At 44.1% G+C, this 20,619-nt stretch overlaps 1 protein-coding gene and 1 long non-coding RNA gene across 3 annotated transcripts in view; both read right to left on the bottom strand.

Annotated features, from left to right (window-relative positions):
- LOC146427407 (rho guanine nucleotide exchange factor 11-like) overlaps nt 1–13,485 on the bottom strand; it is a 30,525-nt gene extending 17,040 nt beyond the window's left edge. Inside the window, exons 1-6 of one of the 2 annotated variants that reach the window (XM_085082464.1) lie at nt 13,230–13,485; nt 3,556–3,641; nt 3,114–3,212; nt 1,884–1,933; nt 1,470–1,527; nt 446–600 (exon numbers count right to left, since the gene is read on the bottom strand). In XM_085082464.1, coding sequence (XP_084938590.1) covers nt 446–600; nt 1,470–1,527; nt 1,884–1,933; nt 3,114–3,212; nt 3,556–3,641; nt 13,230–13,261 — 480 coding nt within the window. In that variant the 5' untranslated portion in view covers nt 13,262–13,485. The remainder of the gene's footprint in view (nt 1–445; nt 601–1,469; nt 1,528–1,883; nt 1,934–3,113; nt 3,213–3,555; nt 3,642–13,229) is intronic. The other variant, XM_085082463.1, reaches the window with a different exon arrangement.
- A 3,633-nt stretch (nt 13,486–17,118) lies between these two features.
- On the bottom strand, nt 17,119–20,349 carry LOC146427406 (uncharacterized). The gene is made up of 2 exons (XR_014856500.1): nt 18,690–20,349; nt 17,119–18,599 (listed from the first exon to the last, which is right to left on the bottom strand). It is a non-coding gene; the product is annotated as an uncharacterized LOC146427406 (long non-coding RNA).
- Between the last annotated feature and the right edge of the window lie 270 nt (nt 20,350–20,619).

Below are 20,619 nucleotides of genomic sequence, written 5' to 3'. Positions count from 1 at the left end.
GAGGGAATTCTGGAATCCCATGAAGGGATTTTGGGATTTCCTGAGGGAATTTTGAGATTCCTTGATAGAATTTTGGGATTTCCTGAGGGAATTTTGGAATTCCCTGTGGGAATTTTGGGGTTTTTGATGGAATGTTGGGATTTCCTGATGGAATTTCAGGATTTCCTGATGGAATTTCGGGATTTCCTGAGGGAATTTTGAGATCCCATTATGGAATTTTGTGATTTCCTGAGGAATTTCAGGATTCCCTCATGGAATTTTGGGATCTGCTGATGGAATTTTGGGATCTCCAGATGGAATTTTGGGATTTTCGGAGGGAATTTTGAGATTCCCTGATGGAATTTAGGGATCTCCTGATGGAATTTTGGGAATTCCCGATGGAATTTTGGGATTTTTGATGGAATTTCAGGATTTCCCGATGGAATTTTGGGAATTCTGGTCTCACCTGCAGCGGTTTGGGGTCGGTGATCCTCTGCTGGGCAATTCCTTGAGCGAATCCCGAATTTTCCGAGTCCTGCTGGGGAATTCCAGGAATTCCAGGAATTCCCACGGATCCAGGGGGAGGAGAGCCCAGCAGGGTCAGAGCCACGTAAGCTCCAGCTGGAAAAAAACGGGAATTTGGGAATGTGGGAAGAGAGAAATTTGGGAAAAGGGGAAAAAAATAGGTGGAAATGAAAGTGAGAAGGAATTCCAGGGAAAATTTGGGATTTGGGAATGTGGGAAGAGAAAAATTCGGGAAAAGGGGAGAAAAAATAGGGGAAAATGAGGGTAAGAAGGATTTTCAAGGAGAATTTCTGAGGAAAACCTTCCAGGAAAAATTTTAAGGAAAAATTTCCAGGAAACATTTCAAGGAAAAATAGGGATGAAAAGGATTTCCTGGAAAAATTTGGGGAAAATGGGGATAGAAAGAGTTCCTGGAAAAATTTGGGAAAAGAGAGTTTTGGGATTTCTGGGAAAAGTTTGGGGAAAGGGGGTGAGAAGGATTTCCGGAAAAAAATTCCCAAAAAAAAATTCCGGGAAAAGATTCTGGGAGAAATGGTGGTGAGAAGGATTTCCAGGGAAAAATTTGGGAATTTTGAGAGTTCCTGGGAAATTTGGGGAAATTCCAGGGAAAGAGTTCATGGAAAAACTTAATGGATTTCCTGGAAAAATTTGGGAAAAGAGAGTGGAAATATTCCCAGGATTTCCCAAAGGATGGGAATGGAAATTCCTCTCCCACTTTTCATGGGAATGGGAAGAGAACTCCTGGGAATTTTGGGGAAATTTTGGGGAAATTCCAGAGAAAGAGTTCTTGGAAAAACTTAATGGACTTCCCGGAAAAAAACTGGGAAAAGTGGTGGAAATATTCCCAGGATTTCCCACTGAATTCCCTGGGAATTCTGGGGAAACTCCAGGGAACTTCCAGGGAAAAATTCCAGAGAAATTTTGGGGAAATTCCATGGAAATGCCAGGGACAATTCCATACTCACACTTGATGAGTTTCACCACCTCCAGATGGGAGCTGTTGGTCACCATCGTCCCGTTCACCTGGAAAAACAGGGAAAAACTTGGGAAAAAGGGCAGAAAACAGGAATTTTCTCTGAGAATGTGGAGAGAAAGGGATTTGGGAAGTTTGGGAATGGGATTTTTGGGAAAAAAACATGGAAAAACTTGGGAAAAAGGGGCAGAAAATGGGACTTTTCCCAGGAATGTGGGGTGAAAGGGAATTGGGAATTTTGGGAATGGGATTTTTGGGAATGAGATTTGGGAATTTTGGAAATTTTGGGAATTTGGGGAATTTTGGGAATGGGATTTTTTGGGAATTTTGGCAATTTTGGGAACGGTATTTGGGAAATTTGGGAATTTTGGGAACAGGATTTTTTGGGAATTTTGGGAACTCCCACCTTGACGATCCGGTCGCCCTCCTGCACTCCTGCCCTCATTGCAGCTCCACCTGGAATTTGGGGAAAAAAAAACTTGGAATTAGGTTTGGCCCCAAAATTCCTCATCCCGAAATTGGCGTTGGATTTTCTCCCCCATTTTCCCCACATTTTTGCCCCAATTTTCCTCACATTTCCCCCTACATTTTGTCCCCCATTTGCTGCCACTTTCTCCCAGTTTTCCACACATTTTCTCCCTGTTTTCTCACCATTTTCTTCACATTTCCCCCCATTTTCTCCCTCAGTTTTGCCCCATTTTCTCCCTCAGTTTTGCCCCATTTTCTCCCTCAGTTTTGCCCCATTTTCTCCCTCAGTTTTGCCCCATTTTCTCCCTCAGTTTTGCCCCATTTTCTCCCTCAGTTTTGCCCCATTTTCTCCCTCAGTTTTGCCCCATTTTCTCCCTCAGTTTTCCCCCATTTTCTCCCTCAGTTTTCCCCCATTTTCTCCCTCAGTTTTCCCCCACCCCCACCCCATTTTCTCCCTCAGTTTCCCACCATTTTCTCCCTCAGTTTCCCACCATTTTCTCCCTCAGTTTCCCCCATTTTCTCCCCCATTTCCCTCACATTTCCCCCTTTTTTCTCCCTCAGTTTTCCTCAATTTTCTCCCTCAGTTTTCTCACCATTTTCTCCACCATTTCCCCCATTTTCCCACCATTTTTGCCCCCATTTTCCTCATTTCCCCATTTTCTCCTCAGTTTTCCTGCCATTTCTCCCTGTTTTCCGCCATTTCCCCATTTTCCTCACTTCCCCCCATTTTCTCCCCATTTCCCTCCATTTTCACCTCTATTTTCCCCCCATTTTCTCCCTCAGTTTTCCCATTTTCTCCTCAGTTTTCCCCCATTTTCTCCCCCATTTCCCTCACACTTCCCACCATTTTCTCCCTCAGTTTCCCACCATTTTCCCCTTCAGTTTCCCCCATTTTCTCCCAGTTTCCTACCATTTTCTCCCCATTTCCCTCACACTTCCCCCTATTTTCTCCCTCAGTTTTCACCCATTTTCTCCCTCAGGTCTCCCACCATTTTCCCCCATTTCCTCACATTTCCCCCACATTTCCCTCACATTTCCCCCCCATTTTCCCCCACAGTTTTCCCGCCATTTTCTCCCTCACACCATCCCTGTGTCCCTCCCGTGTCCCTCCCGTGTCCATCCCGTGTCCATCCCGTGTCCATCCCGTGTCCACCCCGTGTTCTCTCACCTGGCCGCACGCTCTGCACCAGCACCACACGGTCTCCGCTGACGGTGAAGCCGAAGCCATGCTGGTCGCGCTGGATGATCACACAGCGCTGAACCAGCCCTGGGGGGACAAGAAATTCCTGAATTCCCAGGGAAAATTCCCAAATTCCCAGGGAAATGTCTGAAATTCCCAAGAAAAGGTACAGAAATCCCAGGGAAAAACCGGAATTCCCAAGGAAAAGACCAGAAATCCTGAGGAAAAACCCCAAATTGCTGAGGAAAAACCCAGAAATCTTGAGAAAAGAACCAGAATTCCCAGGGAAAACTCCCAGAATTCCCAAGGAAACTCCCAGAATTCCCAAGAAAAGCACCGAATTCCCAAGGAAAAACCCAGAATTCCCGCGAAAACTCCCAGAATTCCTAAGAAAAGCCCCGAATTCCCAGGAAATTCCCGGAATTCCCACCTGTGGGGTCGGCAGCATCCGCAGGCTGCCGGAGGTGAGCTGGAGAGCTGCGGGAATCCAGCAGGGAGGAGGAGAGGTTGCTCAGCCTGGAGAGAGGAAAAAATTGGGAATAAAATCATCCCAAATCCCAAAAATCCCAAAATTCCCAAAATCCCGGAGCTCCTGAGGCTGGGAATGAGAACAGGATCAGTGAGATCCCAAGAAAATTCTGGGAATTTTGAGGAATTCATGGAGAATTTAATTTCATTCAGAATTTCGTGGTGAATCCAAATCTTTCTGAGGATTTTTCCTTTTTTCCAGGAGGAAATTCCTGGAAATCCTCAAGAAAAATCCCTAAAAAATCCCCCAAAAAACAACAAAAAAAAAAAATCCCCAAAAAATCAAAAAAAATCCCCCCAAAAAAAAAAATCAATAAAAATCCCTAAACAATCCCAAATCCCGAAAAAAATCACCAAAAAAATCCCAAAAATCACAACAAAATCAAAAAAAAATCCCAAAAAAATCCCCCAAAAATTAAAAAAAAATCCCAAAAAAATCCCCAAACAATCCCAACACAACCCAAAAAAAATCACCAAAAGATTTTTCTAAAATGCCCAAAGAATCCCCCAAAAAATCCCAAAACAATTCACAAAAAAATTTTTTTTGAATCCCCAAGAAAATTTTTTAAAAACCCAGAAAATCTCAAAACAATCCTCAAAAAATCCCAAAATAATCCTCCAAAAATCCCAAAAAATCCCAATTTTCCCCATTTTCCATCCTTTTCCCCCCAGACCTGAACATTCCCGGCTAATTCCAGATTATCCCAGATTATTATCCAGGATTATCCTGCAGACACCTCAGGGTCACCTTTGCTCACAAAAATCTCCAAATTTTTCCATCTTTTCCCCCAAAAAATCCCCAAAACAATCCCACAAAAAATCCCAAAACAATCCCCAAAAAATCCCCCAAAAATCCACAAAAATCCACCAAAAATCCACCAAAAATCCACCAAAAATCCACCAAAAATCAAAAAAAATTTTTAAAAATCCCCAAACAATCCCCACAAAACCCCCAAAAAATCCCCCAACATTTTTTTTAAAAACTAAAAAAAAAAATCCACAAAAAATCCCCCAAAAAATCCAAAAAAATCCTCAAAAAATCCCAAAAAAATCCCCAAATTCTGGGATTTGCAGCATCATTTGGGATGTTTTTCCCTAAAAAACTTAATTTTAGAAATCCCAAAATCCACATTGAGGAAAATCCCGAATTTCCCATCCCCCCAGGGCAGCTGGGGATTAACAAAGCTATAAAAAGCTTTTAATTGGGATTAATTAAAGCTCCTTAATTAATTCATTAACTCGGGGAGGTCAAGGAGCTGCAATTCCAATTCCAGTTTGCATTTCTTGGATCCCAAAAAATGAAAAAATCCCAAATTTTCCTGAAGATTTCAGGTGTAAAAATGTTGGGTTTGGAGAGAAAATTCCAAATTCTGGAATTGATTTTTGGGGATTTTTGGGGAAATTTGGGGTTTTTTATTTCCAACTCCAAAGCAAATTTGCATTTTCTGGATCCCAAAAAATGAGAAAATCCCAAATTTTCCTGAAGATTTCAGGTGTGAAATGGTTGGTTTGGAGAGAAAAATACAAATTCTGAAATTGGGAATTGATTTTTGGGGATTTTAGGGATTTTTGGGGAAATTTGGGATTTTTTATTTCCAATTCCAATTCCAGTTTGCATTTCTTGGATCCCAAAAAATGCAAAAATCCCAAATTTTCCTGAAGGTTTGAAATGGTTGGTTTGGAGAGAAAATTCCAAATTCTGGAATTGATTTTTGGGGATTTTTGGGGAAATTTGGGGTTTTTTATTTCCAGGTTTGGGAAGGAAAAACCTAAAAAAATGGGATGAGGGAAGAAGGTGGGGAAAGGGAAAAGAATTTTAGGAAAAATTGGGGGAAAATGGGAAAAAAATGGGGAAAAAATTGGGGAAAAAATGGGGAAAATTTTGGGAAAAAATGGAAAAAAAAATTTGGGAAAAAATTGGAGAAAATCCAGGAAAAACTGGGGGGAAAATGGGGAAAAAATGGGGAAAAAATGGGGAAAAATGGGGAAAAATGGGGAAAAAATGGGGAAAAAATGGGAAAAAATGGGGAAAAAAATGGGGAAAAAAATGGGGAAAAAATGGGGAAAAAATGGGGAAAAAAAAAATGGGGAAAATGATGGGGAAATAATGGGGAAATAATGGGGAGAAATGGGAAAAAAATGGGGTAAAATGGGGTAAAATGGGGGAAAATGGGGGGAAAAATGGGGAAAATGGGGAAAATGGGGGGAAAATGGGGGAAAATGGGGGAAAAATGGGGAAAAAATGGGGAAAAAATGGGGAAAATGGGGAAAAAAATGGGGAAAAAATGGGGAAAAAATGGGGAAAAAATGGGGAAAAAAAATGGGTCCAAAAATGGGGAAAAAATAAAAAAATGGGGAAAATGGAGAAAAAATGGGGAAAAAATGTGGGAAAATTTGGGAAAAAATGGGGAAAAATGGTGACAAAAATGGGAAAAAAATGGGGGAAAATGGGGAAAATGGGGGAAAATGGGGGAAAATGGGGGAAAAATGGGAAAAAAATGTGAAAAAACAAGGGAAAAAAGGGGGAAAATGGGGAAAAAAGGGGGAAAATGGGGAAAAAATGGGGAAAAAATGGGGAAAAAATGGGGAAAAAAAATGGGGAAAAATGGGGAAAAAAAGGGGAAAAAATGGGGAAAAAATGGGGGGAAAAAATGGGAAAAAATGGGGAAAAATGGGAAAAAATGGGGGAAAAATGGGGAAAAAAATGGGGAAAAAAAAATGGGGAAAAAAATGGGGGAAAAAAATGGGGAAAAATGGGGAAAAATGGGGAAAAATGGGGAAAATGGGGGAAAAATGGGGGAAAATGGGGGAAAATATGGGGAAAATGGGGAAAATAATGGGGAAAATAATGGGGAAAATAATGGGGAAAATGGGGGAAATAATGGGGAAAATGGGGAAAAAATGGGGAAAATGGGGAAAAAATGGGGAAAAAAATGGGGAAAAAATGGGGAAAAATGGGGGAAAAATGGGGGAAAAATGGGGGAAAAATGGGGGAAAATATGGGGAAAAATGGGGAAAAAATGGGGAAAAAATGGGGAAAAAATGGGGAAAAAATGGGGAAAAAATGGGGAAAAATTCCATTTTCCAAGGTTTGGGATCACTGCTGGTTCTCACTGAAATCTCTTTTTCCATCTTTTCCCAAAATTTTGGGATTTCCAGCTGGAAATCCCACAGAAATTCAGGATAAATGGGTTTAAATTCAGGCAAAAAGGGGAAAAATCTCATTTTTTCCACCATTTCTGAGCTCTGAGTTAATTCCCAAAATACATTTGCAATTCCCAGCTGGAAAATCCCATGGAAACCTGAGAAAAACCAGGATTTAATTCACGAAAAATAGGAAAAAATCCTATTTTCCAACAATTTCTGAGCACAGAGTTCCTTCCCAAAACACATTTGCAATTCCCAGCTGGAAAATCCCAGAGAAATTCAGGATAAATGGGTTTTAAAAAGGGGGAAAAAGGAGAAAAATCCCATTTTTTCCACCATTTCTGAGCTCTGAATTCCTTCCCAAAATATATTTGCAATTCCCAGCTGGAAAATCCCACAGAAACCTGGGAAAAAAAACAGGATTTAGTTCAGGAAAAAAGGAGAAAAATCCCATTTTTTCCACCATTTCTGAGCACTGAGTTAATTCCCAAAATACATTTGCAATTCCCAGCTGGAAAATCCCACAGAAACCTGAGAAAAAAACAGGAATTAATTCAAAAAAACAGGAAAAAATCCCATTTTTTCACCATTTCTAACCACTGAATTCATTCCCAAAATACATTTGTAATTCCCAGCTGGAAAATCCTGGGAAAAAATGATAAAAATTGGGAAAAATCCCATTTTTTTCTCGTTTCTCTCCCAGTTTTTCCCATTTTTTTCCAGGCTCAGGAGCAGCCGCAGCCCCAGCAGGGAGGAAACTTCATGTTGCAATTCCAGCAGAAATCCCAAGGATTGGAATTCCTGGAATTCTCTCTGCCAGGAATGTGGGAAAGAGAGAATTCTGTGGGAATTCTGGGATTTTGGAATTGATTTGGGAATTAAATATGGATAAATCATTTAATTTCCTGTGGGATTTTGGGTGAGTTGGGATTTTGGGATTTTGGGATTTTGGGAATTTTTTGAGAAAAAAGATTTGATCCCAAAAATTCCCAGAAAAATTTGATCCCCAGAAAAAAATCCCAGATAAAAGATTTGATTCAAAAAAAAAAATCCCAGAAAAATATTTGATCCCAAAAAAATCCCAGAAGAAAGATTTGATCCCCAAAAAAATCCCAGAAAAAAAAATTTGGATCCCAAAAAAAATTGCAGAAAAAAAAATTGATCCCCAAAAAAAAATATTCCAGGAAAAATATCTGATTTTAAAAAAAAATCCCAGAAAAAATATTTGATCCCAAAAAAAAATCCCAGATAAAAGATTTTATTAAAAAAAAATCCCAGAAAAAATATTTAATCCCAAAAATCCCAGAAAAAAAATTTGATCCCAAAAAAAAATCCCAGAAAAAATACTGGATGCAAAAAAAGAAAATTCCCAGAAAAATAGTTGATCTTAAAAATATCCCAGAAAAATATTTCATTTAAAAAAATCCCAGAAAACGTATTTAATCCAAAAAAATCCCAGAAAAAATATTAGATCCCCAAAAAAATCCCAGATAAAAGATTTTATTCCAAATATCAGATCCCAAAAAAAAAACCCCAAAATATCTAATCCCAAAAAATCCCAGGAAAAATCAGATCCCCCAAAAAAAAATCCCAAAAAAAAGATCTAATCCCCAAAAAGATCCTAGGAAAAAAAAAATCTGATCCCAAAAATAAAAAAATCTAATCCCAAAAAAATCCCAGAGAAAAAATTTGATCCCAAAAAAAAAAAAATCCTAGAAAACAAATCCAATCCCAAAAAGATCAAATCCCAAAAAAAAACTCAGCAGGGATTAGGAAAATCCAGGGAAAATCCTTTGGGATTGAGGGAAAAACTGGGAATTCCATCATCATCACCATCCCACAGAATTCCTGACTTTTTCCACAAAAATTTGGGAATTTCATGGGAAAAACCTCCAGGAATTCCTCTGGAATTCCATCTTTCCTCAAGGAAAAAGGGGAAAAATAAATCTGGGATTTTCCAGTCTGGAAAACATTAACTTTTGGTCATTTTTGTGTCCTTTTTTCCCATTTTTTTCCCTTTTTTTTGGTTCTTTTTTCCCTTTTTTTTTCCTTTTTTCCCATTTTTTGTCATCTTTTTGTCCTTTTTCCCATTTTTTGTCATTTTTTTCCTTTTTTCCCACTTTTTCCCTTTTTTAGTCCTTTTTTCCCAGTTTTCCCCATTTTTTTGTCCTTTTTTCCCAGTTTTTTGTCCTTTTTTCCCATTTTTTCCCAATTTTTTGTCCTTTTTTCCCATTTTTTCCCAATTTTTTGTCCTTTTTTCCCTTTTTTCCCCCTTTTTCCCCATTTTTTTGTCCTTTTTCCCCGTTTTTCCCCATTTTTTTTGTCCTTTTTTCCCATTTTTTTGGTCCCTTTTTCCCTTTTTTTCCCATTTTTTCCCATTTTTTGGTCCTTTTTTCCCCTTTTTCCCCTTTTTTTCCCATTTTTTCCAGGAATTTCCCAAATTCCCGCTGGGAATTCCCAGCTCCCAGCCTTCCCCTCGGGCTAATGATTAACTCTGGAAAAGTGGGAAGTGGCAGAGCAGGTTTGGCAGCAATTCCGGGAATTCCTTATCCCCAGGGAACTTCATTTTCTCTTTTCTCCTCCAGAAAAACCACAGCTGGGAAGGAAAATCCATGGAATTTTCATGGAATTTTGCAGCTGGGAGGGATGTGGAATTTTTGGGGGATTTTTTTACCAGAAATGGTTGGGAAAGGTTGAAAATCCATGGGAAAAATGAGATTTTATCCCAAAATTCCTAAATAAAATATTCCAGGGAATCCTGGAATTCTTTGGGATGGGAAATCCATGGAAAAAATGAGATTTTATCCCAAAAATCCTAAATAAAATATTCCAGGGAATCCTCGAATTCTTTGGGATGGGAAATCCATGGAAAAAATTAGATTTTATCCCAAAAATCCTAAATAAAATATTCCAGGAAATCCTGGAATTCTTTGGGATGGAAAAAGAACTCAAATCCTCCCAGCCAGGAATTCCCAAAATCCACAATTCCCTGGGAATTCTGCTCCTTTTCCCAGAAAATTCCCCAAATTCCTGGGAGAATTGAATATATTTTAATGTTTCCTCAGTCTAGGAAAAAACCTGGAATTTGGTGGGAAAATCATCCCAGTTTTTCCTGGAATTGAATATTTTTTAATGTTTCCTCAGTCTGGGGAAAAAAAAGCTGGAATTTTGGTGGGAAAACAATCTCCCAGGGCCAGAATTCCAAGTTTTTCACCCAAATCCAGGTGGGAATTGGAGGAGAGATCCCAATCCAGGAAGTCAGGAATTCTCCTCAGCCAAATTCCTAAATTTACCCCAAAAAAAGGGGGTTTTTTTGAGAAAATTCCTCAAAAAAGCCCCAAAAATAAATAGGATTTTCCGAGGGTTTCTCCTGGACAGAATTCCTGAAATCATCCTAAAAATAAATGGGATTTTCCGTGTCCCCCATCCCAAAAAAACCCCAAAAACTGGGGGTTTTCCACCATAAATAAACCTGGAAAAAGACAATTCCCAGCGAGGGACATTGAAAAGATCCCAAAAATCAGAAGGATTTGGGATATTCATCCTCTCCACTCCCAAAATCCCAGAATTTCACCCCAAAATGCTGTTTTCAGGATGAGCTGAGCCCCTCCTGTTCCTAAAATCCCAGAATTTCACCCCAAAATCCCTGAATTTCACCCCAAATCCTTGTTTTTCCCCTCAGGAACGCACTGAGGGCTCTAGGCTGGGCTGAGTCCCTTCCCTGAACCCCCAGAGCCCCAAAATCCCAGAATTTCACCCCAAATCACTGCAGGAATGAGCTGAGGGCTCCAGGTTGAGCTGAGCTCTCTGCCGTGAAGTCCCAGAGCCCCAAAATCCCTGAATTTCATCCCAAAATCCCAGAATTTCACCCCAAAACACTGCAGGGATGGGGTGAGGGATCCAGGCTGAGCTGAGCTCTCTCCCCTGAACACCCTGAGCCCCAAAATCCCAGAATTTCACCCCAAATCCCTGTTTATCCCCTCAGGAACGCACTGAGGGCTCTAGGCCGGGCTGAGTCCCCTCCCTGAACCCCCAGAGCCCCAAAATCCCAGAATTTCACCCCAAAACACTGCAGAGATGGGGTGAGGGATCCAGGCCGAGCTGAGCTCTCTCCCCTGAACACCCTGAGCCCCAAAATCCCAGAATTTCACCCCAAATCCCTGATTCTCCCCTCAGCAATGCACTGAGGGCTCCAGGCCGGGCTGAGTCCCTTCCCTGAACCCCCAGAGCCCCAAAATCCCAGAATTTCATCCCAAAATCCCAGAATTTCACCCCAAAACACTGCCGGGATGGGCTGAGGGCTCCAGGCTGAGCTGAGTCCCTTCCCCTGAACCCCTAGAGCCCCCAAAATCCCTGAATTTCACCCCAAAACGCTGCAGAAATGGGCTGAGGGCTCCAGCCTGAGCTGAGCTCTCTTTCCTGAACCCCTAGAGGCCCAAAATCCCAGAATTTCACCCCAAATCCCCTTTTTCCCCCCCTGAGGAATGAGCTGAGGGCTCCAGGCCAGGCTGAGCTCCTTTCCCTGAACCCCCAGAGCCCCAAAATCCCAGAATTTCACTCCAAATCCCGCGTTTTCCCCCTCAGAGCCGCGGCGGGAGCTCCACCCCGAGCCAAACCCCTTCCCCTTCCCCTAAATCCCAGAATTTCACCCCAAAACACTGCCGGGACAGGCTGAGGGCTCCAGCCTGAGCTGAGCTACCTGCCCTGAACCCCTAGAGCCCCAAAATCCCAGAATTTCACCCCAAATCGCCGCTTTTGCCCCCAGTAATGCGCTGAGGGCTCCAGCCCGAGCTGAGTCCCTTCCCTGAACCCCCAGAGCCCCAAAATCCCAGAATTTCACTCCAAAATCCCAGAATTTCACCCCAAATCACCGCAGGAATGAGCTGAGGGCTCCAGGCCAGGCTGAGCTCCCTCCCCGAAACCCCAGAGCCCCAAAATCCCAGAATTTCACCCCAAAACCCTTCATGAATGGGCTGAGGGCTCCAGCCTGAGCTGAGCTCCCTCCCTGAACCCCCTGAGCCCCAAAATCCCAGAATTTCACCTCAAATTCCCGTTTTTCCCCTAAGGAACGCCGTGAAGGCTCCAGCCCGGGCTGAGCTCCCTCCCCGAACCCGCAGAGCCCCGAAATCACAGCTTTTCGCCCCAAAATCACAGCTTTTCGCCCCAAATCCCCTCAGAGCCACGGCGGGCGCTCCCTTCCTCCTCAAACCCCTTCCCCTAAATCCCAGAATTTCACCCCAAAACACTGCAGGAATAGGGTGGAGGGTCCAGGCCGGGCTGAGCTCCCTCCATGAACCCCCAGAGCCCCGAAATCACAGCTTTTCGCCCCAAAATCACAGCTTTTCACCCCAAACCCCCTCAGAGCCGCGGCGGTCGCTCCCCCCCGAGCCAAACCCCCTTCCCCTTCCCCTAAATCCCAGAATTTCACCCCAAATCACTGCCGGGAAGGGCTGAGGGCTCCAGACCGGGCTGAGCCCCCTCCATTAACCCCCTGAACCCCAAAATCACAGCTTTTCACCCCAAACCCCGCGTTTTCCCCTCAGACCGCGGCGGTCGCTCCCTCCCTCCTTAAACCCCTTCTCCTTTCCCTAAATCACAGAATTTCACCCCAAAACACTTGCAGCAATGAGCTGAGGGCTCCAGGTCGGGCTGAGCTCCCTCCATGAACCCGCAGAGCCCCAAAATCACAGCTTTTCGCCCCAAACCTCCATTCCTCCCCTCAGAGCCGCGGCGGTCGCTCCCCCCGAGCCAAACCCCTTCCCCTTCCCCTAAATCCCAGAATTTCATCCCAAAACACTGCAGGAATAGGGTGGAGGGTCCAGGCCGGGCTGAGCCCCCTCCATGAACCCCCACAGCCCCAAAATCACAGCTTTTCGCCCCAAAATCACAGCTTTTCACCCCAAACCTCCATTCCTCCCCTCAGGGCCGCGGCGGTCGCTCCCTCCCGAGCCAAACCCCTTCCCCTAAATCACAGAATTTCACCCCAAAACACTGCAGGGAAGGGCTGAGGGCTCCAGGTCGGGCTGAGCCCCCTCCATGAACCCCCTGAGCCACAAAATCACAGCTTTTCGCCCCAAAATCACAGCTTTTCGCCCCAAAATCACAGCTCTTCACCCCAAATCTCCATTCCTCCCCTCAGAGCCGCGGCGGTCGCTCCCTCCCTCCTTAAACCCCTTCCCCTAAATCCCACAATTTCACCCCAAAACACTACAGAAATAGGGTGAGGGCTCCAGGGCAGGCTGAGCTCCCTGCCCTGAACCCCCAGAGCCCCAAAATCACAGCTTTTCACCCCAAAATCACAGCTTTTCACCCCAAACCCCCTCAGAGCCGCGGCGGTCGCTCTCGCCCTCCTCAAACCCCTTCCCCTTCCCCTAAACCCCCAAATGCCCCCAAGCCCCTCTCCCCCTCCCCAGCGGGCTCCCCTCATACCTGTCCGGGGCCTGCGGAGGCCGCACGCTCATGGTGCTGCTCGCTCAGGGCGCCCCGAGCCGCCGCCGCCCCGCTCCGGCCGGCCCCGGCAGCATCCCCGGCGGCTCGGGGGGCCCGGCTGGCCCCGCTCAGCCCCCCGGCTGGTCCCGGTGAGCCCCCCGGGAGCCCCGAGGAGCGGTTCGGTGCCGGCCCGGCCCGGCTGGGCTGCCCGCTGCCGCCGCCCCGCCCGCCGAGGGAGAGGCCTGCAGGCCGAACCCAATCCCCGGGCTCGCCCGGCCCACCGGCCCGCACACCGCCCGGCACACCGCCCCGCACACCGCCCGGCCGCGGGGATGGGCTGCGGGGGCGAGAGGGGACCGCGGGGACACGGCCGGGACAGGGCTGGGGCAGGGCAGGGACAGGGCAGGGACAGAGCGGGGGCAGGGCAGCGACAGCGGGGACAGGGCAAGGGACAGTGAGGATACTGCGGGGACAGTGAGGGGGGACAGGGCTGGGACAGGACAGGGACAGCGGGGACTGAGGGGGGACAGCGGGGATACTGCGGGGACACGGCAGAGACAGCCGGGGGACAGCGGGGGGACAGCGGGGATACTGCAGGGACAGGGCAGGAACAGGGCAGGGACAGAGCGGGGACAGGGCAACAAACACAAAACCCCACGGGACAGTGCAGGGACAGTGAGGGGGACACACAGGAAACCTCGGGGGTGAGGGACAGCGGGGACAGTGAGGGTAGGACAGGGACAGGAGGCGGAGGGACAGCGGGGACACAGGGGACAGCGCGGGTTTGGGGGTACAGGGTGATCTCTTGGTGGGGGACAGCGGGGACAGCGAGGGGGACATGGAGAGTGACCCCGGGGTGTTGGGGACGGCGGGGACACTGAGGGGACACTGAGGGGGGGACAGGAAGAGTGACCTCTGGTGTGGGGGACAGCGAGGACAGTGAGGGAACACCGGGGGGGACACACAGGGTGACCTCGGGGTGTTGGGGACAGCGTGGGGACAGTGAGGGGGGAGACAGAGTGACCTCGGGGTGAGGACAGCGGGGACAGGGCGGGTTTGGGGACAAAGGGTGACCTCTGGCTTTGGGGCACACTGGGGACAGCGCGGGGGAGCGGAGGTGACCTTGGATTTAGGGGAACGGCAGCGACAGCGCGGGTTTGGGGACAAAGGGTGACCTCTGGACATGTGGACACTGGGGACAGTGTGGATTTAGGGGACACAGAGTGACCTTTGGACATGGGGACAATGGGGACAGTGTGGGTTTGGGGACACCCATGGGGACAGCGTGGATTTAGGGACAGAGTGACATTTGGACATGGGGACACTGGGACAATGTGGATTTAGGGACACCCGTAGGGACAGCGAGGATTTGGGGACACCCAGCCGGACTTGGGGTCCCACTCCCCCATGGGGACAGCGTGGATTTGGGGACACCCATGGGGACAATACAGATTTGGGGACACCCAGCTGGATCTGGGGACAGCCATGGGGATTTGGGGACAGCCCAAACCTCGCCCGGCTCTGTCCCCACGGGTGCCGCGAGCAGAAGCCGCCGGCGTCCCCAAAAACCCCAAAAAGACACCCAAAACCCCAAAAAGGACCCCAAAAATCCCCAAAGAGGACCCCAAAAACCCCAAAAAGAACCCCAAAAGGACCCCAAAAGGGACCCCAAAAACCCCAAAAGAACCCCAAAAGGACCCCAAAAGGGACCCCAAAAAGAACCCCAAAAAGGACCCCAAAAAGGACCTCAAAAGGGACCCCAAAAACCCCAAAAGGGACCCCGAAAGGCTCCTCCCTCCCCGGCGCGGAGATTCCCGGAGTGCAAAAACCACAGAGAAGTGAAAATGAAAATGAAGATTTTCCGGGAATCTCCGGGAATGAGGAAGTGAGCGGCGGGCGGGGAATCCCAAATATCCCCAAAGAACCCCAAGTAACAACCCCAAATCCCAAACCCTGCTGCTCCTAGGGCTGCCCCAGATTTTGGGTGAATCCCAAATAACCCCAAATCCCAAATATCCCCAAATCACAAATAATATCCCCAAATAACCCCAAATCCCAAATAAAAACCCCAAATCCCAAATAATAACCCCAAATCCCAAACCCCAAATAATAACCCCAAATCCCAAATCCTGCTGCTCCAGGGCCACAGCAGATTTTGGGGTGAATCCCAAACAACCCCAAATCACAAATAACCCCAAATCACAAATAATATCCACAAATAACCCCAAACCCCAAATAATATCCCCAAATAACCCCAAACCCCAACTAATAACCCCAAATCCCAAATCCTGCTGCTCCCAGGGCTGCACCAGCTTTTGGGGTGAATCCCAAATAACCCCAAATCCCAAACCCCAAATAACCCCAAATCCCAAATAATAACCCCAAATCCCAAATAACCCCAAACCCTGCTGCTCCAGGGCCACAGCAGATTTTAGGGTGAATCCCAAATATTCACAAATCCAAAATCCCAAATCCTGCTGCTCCCAGGGCTGCACCAGATTTTGGGGTGAATCCCAAATCTGAAATCCCAAATCCCAAATCCTGCTGCTCCCAGAGCCACAGCAGATTTGGGTGAATCCCAAATCTGAAATCCCAAATCCCAAAAACCCCCAAATCTCCGAACCCAAGTCCCACCCTGGAGCTTTTCCAGCTCTGGGATTTGGGATTTTTTGGGATTTGGATGAAACCACCTCCATCCCCTAATCCCAAATCCCCAAAGCTCCTTTGGGATTTTCCTTTGGGATTTCCCCAAATCCTCTCTGAGAGGGAAGGGCTGGGGAGGGGAAAATGGGGAATTGGGAAAAATTGGGAAAAATTGGGGAAATTAGGGAATTCGGGGAAAATGGGGGAATTGGGGAAAATGGGGAAAAATTGGGAAAATGGGGAAAAATTGGGAAAAGTGGGAAAACTAGGGAATCAGGGGGAAAAGTGGGGAATCAGGGAAAATGGGGAAATTGGGGAAAATTGGGAAAAAATGGGAAAATTAGGGAATTGGGGGGAAATTGGGAAATCAGGGAAAATGGGGGAATTTGGAAAAATGGGAAAATTGGGGGAAATTGAGGAAAATGTTGGAAATGGGGAAAAATTGGGAAAATTGGGGAATTGGGGAAAATTGGGGGAAATTGAGGAAAATGTGGGAATTGGGAAAAATTGGGAAAATTCGGGAATTGGGGGAAATTGGGAAAAATTGGGAAATTGAGGGAATTGGGAAAATTAGGGAAATTGGAGAAAATTTGGGAGAATTGGGGAAATTGGGAAAATTGGGGAAAATTTGGGAATTGGGGGAAAATTGGGGAAATTGGGGGAAAATGGGGGAATTGAAGAAAATGGGGAAATTGAGAAAATTGAGGAAAATGTGGGAATTGGGGAAAATTGCAAAAAATGGGAAAATCAGGGGAAATTGAGGAAAAATATGGGAAATGGGGAAAATTGGGGGGGAAATGGGGAAAATTGGGAAAAACAGGGGAATTGGGAAAAATGGGAAAATTGGGAAAATTGGGGAAATTTGGGAAAACAGGGGAAATATGGGGAGTTGAGGAAAATGGGGATATTGGAGAAAATTGGGAAAAATGGGGGAATTGGGGGGAAATTGGGGAAATAGGGGAAATGGGGGAAATTGAGGAAAAATTGGGGAAAATGGGGAAAATTGGGAAAAATGGGAAAATCAGGGGAAATTGAGGAAAATATGGGAAATTGGGGGAAAATGGGGAAAATGCAGGAATTTGGGGGAAACTCAGCCATCCTAAATCCCAAATTTTGGGAAAACTCAGAAAAACCCCAAATAAACAAAACCACAATTTTTGGGATTTGCAGCAAACCAGAGAATCCCAAATTCCCTTTTCCCAAAAAACCCATAAAAAACCCCAAAAAATCCACCAGCAAACCTCTCTCTGTTAAAAGGTTTTTATTTAACATTTTTGTTTTTTAATCTGAGGTAAAATACTTTTATTTCATCATTTTTTTTTATCATTTTTTTCCTTTTTTTTTTTTCCTTTTTTTTTTTCTCAACTTCCATAACAAAATACGGAGCTATGGGATAACCCTGGAAAAAAAATATGTATATTATACATATATTTCTCTAACTTTCCATCATATATATATATAATATATATATGCAACCCTTTGTTTAATTTCTGTTTTGTTTTTTTTTTTTTATCTGAATTTATAAGAAATCGGAACTTCTAAAGGCACTGCACAAATGGAATTTTTTTTCCTTTTTTTTTTTTGTGGTTTTGTTTTATTTTGTTTTTTTTCCTCTACTTTACATCGTATTTACAACATTTCCCGATCCCGAATTTGTTTTTTTTTTTTTTCCCAGTGGAATTCCTGAGGATTCCAAAGCTGGGAAAAGATGGAAATTCTGAAAAAATTTTAAAATAAAAAAAAAATAATCACAAAATAAACCAAAAATCGCTATGGCTAAATATTTGCCTTAAAAAGCACTAAAAAAAAAAAAAATCGAAATATTTTTTTCCTTTAAATTGGATTATTCAGCCCAGAAAAATTCCTGGTTTTTTTTATTTATTTCTTTTTTTTCCAACCAGGATTTCAAAAATACAACAAATAATAATAAGAGAGAAAAACCAACGGAAAAACAGCTTAAAAAAACCCCAAAAAATCATAATTATGGAATAAATAAAAAATCCAGAACAACCCTGAGGAAATTCCCATTAATGCTGTTGGATTTTTCCTCCTCTCGGATTTGGGATTTCCGATGGAAAAAAAAATCCCAAAATTTAAAATAAATTCCCCCTGAGGTTGTCCTGGTAAAGTATTTATATTTTTTTTTGTAAATTTTTTTTATTATTTTTTAATTTTTTTTTTTCCTAAGGATTTTTTTGCTACGTAAATAAAAAAAAAAAGCGAAATAAAACCTGCCAGGAACGGGAAAATGCTCCGGGAGTTCTCCAACCAGCCAGGGGAGAATTCCAACATTCCCAACTGCCCGAGGGATTTCTGTTTGGTTTCTCATTTTTCTCTCCATTCATTCATTCATTTGGCACATCGGAATTTCAGGAGTTGATTTTTAACTCGAACTTCCTAATTTTTTTGGATTTTTTTTCCTTAATTTTTAAAGGTTTTTTTCTAAAATTTTCCTCGGATTTTTTCAATTTTAAATCCGTTTTTAGTCCTTTAAATCCATTTTTTTGCTAACCTTCACATCAATTTTTTTTCATTTAAATCCTTATTTTTACCATTCTCCAAATCCATTTTTTTCCTTTAAATCCACATTTAAATCCTTATTTTTGCCATTCACCAAATCCATTTTTTGTCCTTTAAATCCACATTTTTACCATTCTCCAAATCCATTTTTTTTCCTTTAAATTCACATTTTCACCATTCCTTAACTCCAATAATTTTTTCCTTTAACTCCATTAAATTTTTCCTTTAACTCCAATAACTTTTTTCCTTCAACTCCAATAATTTTTTTCCTTCAACTCCATTAATTTTTCCTTTAACTCCACTAATTTTTATCCTTTAACTCCATTAATTTTTTCCTTAAATCCACCAATTTTTTCCTTTAAATCCAATTTTCCCCCAACATTCTTCACCCTCTTCCCATTATTCATTTCTATTTTTCCTTCCCTCCTCCTCTTCCTCCCGGGAATTCCGGAATTCCCAACTTTTCCGGCTCCATCCGGAATTCCCTGAACTTCTCCCACTTTTTATTTTTAATTTTTAAATTTTTAATTCTTTTTACAAAACCTCTCTCCAGCAGTGCAATGGATCAACAACATTCCCTCCCCAAAAATCCCAAATCCCAAACAATTTCCCCTTTAAAGCCCAAAAATTCCAACTCCTCCTGGGGGATTTTCGGCACTTGGATTTGGGATTTTCCCGGGAATTCCGGGAATTCCGGGCAAGGCCTCCTCGTGAGATTCCTGAGTTCATCCTCGCTCCCTCTCCGGGGTGGCAATTCTCATTTATTCCTCTTTTTTTTGGGATCATCCAGGTGGTTTTTCCCACCCTGACTTTGGTGGTTTTTCTCGGTTTTCTTTTCCTCCTCCACATTCCGAGAAATCCCGAATTCCCGCCAATCGTCCCTGCGGGGAATTCCGAGTTTGTTTTTTTATTTTTCCTCCCGAAAAATTCCCGAAATTTTGTGGAGAATCCTCGGGGAATCTTCGGCTTCCTCCTCCCTGCGTTTTTTTCCGAGCAAATCCTGGAAAATCCCTGAGGGATTCACCCCGGAGGCTAAGGAATTCATTCTGCAGCGCGGGGGGTAAAAAAGCGGATTTACAGCGAGATTTGGGAATTTTCATCCCAAAAAAAAAAAAACCCAAAATCCATGGAATCCAAGAATTCCCAGCGGAAAGTCCACGCGGGTTTTTTGTCGTGGTTTTTAATGATTTTTGTTTTTTTTTTCTTTAAGGCATGAGTCAAGGTGAGAGGGGATCCGAAAAATCGGGAATTTTCCCGGGAATTCCGCCGTTCCCGCTCCGCAATCGTTCCCAATCTTCCTCCCGACGCATTCCAGAAAATTCCAGAGGTTGGGAAAAAGGGGGAAAAAAATTCCCAACCCGGGCAAAAAAAACATTAAAATCCAAAAAAAAAAAAAAGACACAAATATATATATTTTTTAATGCGTTAGGATTAAAGGCATCCGGTTAATTCTTGTGTTATTCCCATTCCCATTCCCTGAAAAAAGATTGGAGAGTTTTGCTCATGGCTTCTTCCCGAGGAAAAGGGAAATTTTAATTTTTTTTTTTTTGTTTGTTTTTCCGTGTTTTTTCCAGGATTTTTTTTTCCCTCCTGGAAATCCGCCGGGAACGCGGCTCCGTCCTGATTTTCCGAGTCTTCCTGAATCTTTCCTTCCTTCCTTCCTTCCCCTGCTGTGAGGACAGTGCAAAATTCCCAAAAAAAAACCCCCAAAACCCCAAAATTCCCAAAATTTCCATTTCCCGGAAGGTTGGGGAAAAACCTCCTCGTCCGTTCAAAGAGGAAAAAACTCCCAAAGAAATTAAAAATTGGTAAAAAATGAGATTTGGAGATTCCCGCGGGAATTCTAACCCTCCGGAATTCCTCCGCCGAGTCCTGCGAATCCGGGAATTCCGGCAAATCCTCACCTGCAAGTCAACGAAAAAACCCCAAAAAACACAAAAATCCCAATGCCCTCCCTCCTCCCACCTCCCTCCCCGACCCCAAAATCCCCTAAAAGTTCCCAAAATCCCCCAAAATCCCCTAAAAATTCCCCAAAATTCACTAAAAATTCCCCAAATTCCCTAAAAATCCCCTAAAAATTCCCAAAAATTCCCTGAATTCCCCAAAATTCCCTAAAAATCTCCCAAAATCCCTAAAAATTCCCAAAAATTCCCTAAATTCCCGAAAAATTCCCCGAAATCCCTAAAAATTCCCCAAATTCCCTAAAAATCTCCCAAAATCCCTAAGA

Source organism: Lichenostomus cassidix, chromosome 25 (genome assembly GCF_008360975.1).
Source record: "Lichenostomus cassidix isolate B80296 chromosome 25, HeHo_3.0, whole genome shotgun sequence".
Taxonomy (NCBI): domain Eukaryota; kingdom Metazoa; phylum Chordata; class Aves; order Passeriformes; family Meliphagidae; genus Lichenostomus; species Lichenostomus cassidix.
The sequence above is the reverse complement of the archived record's forward strand: the minus strand, read 5'-3'. Positions and strand labels throughout refer to the sequence as shown.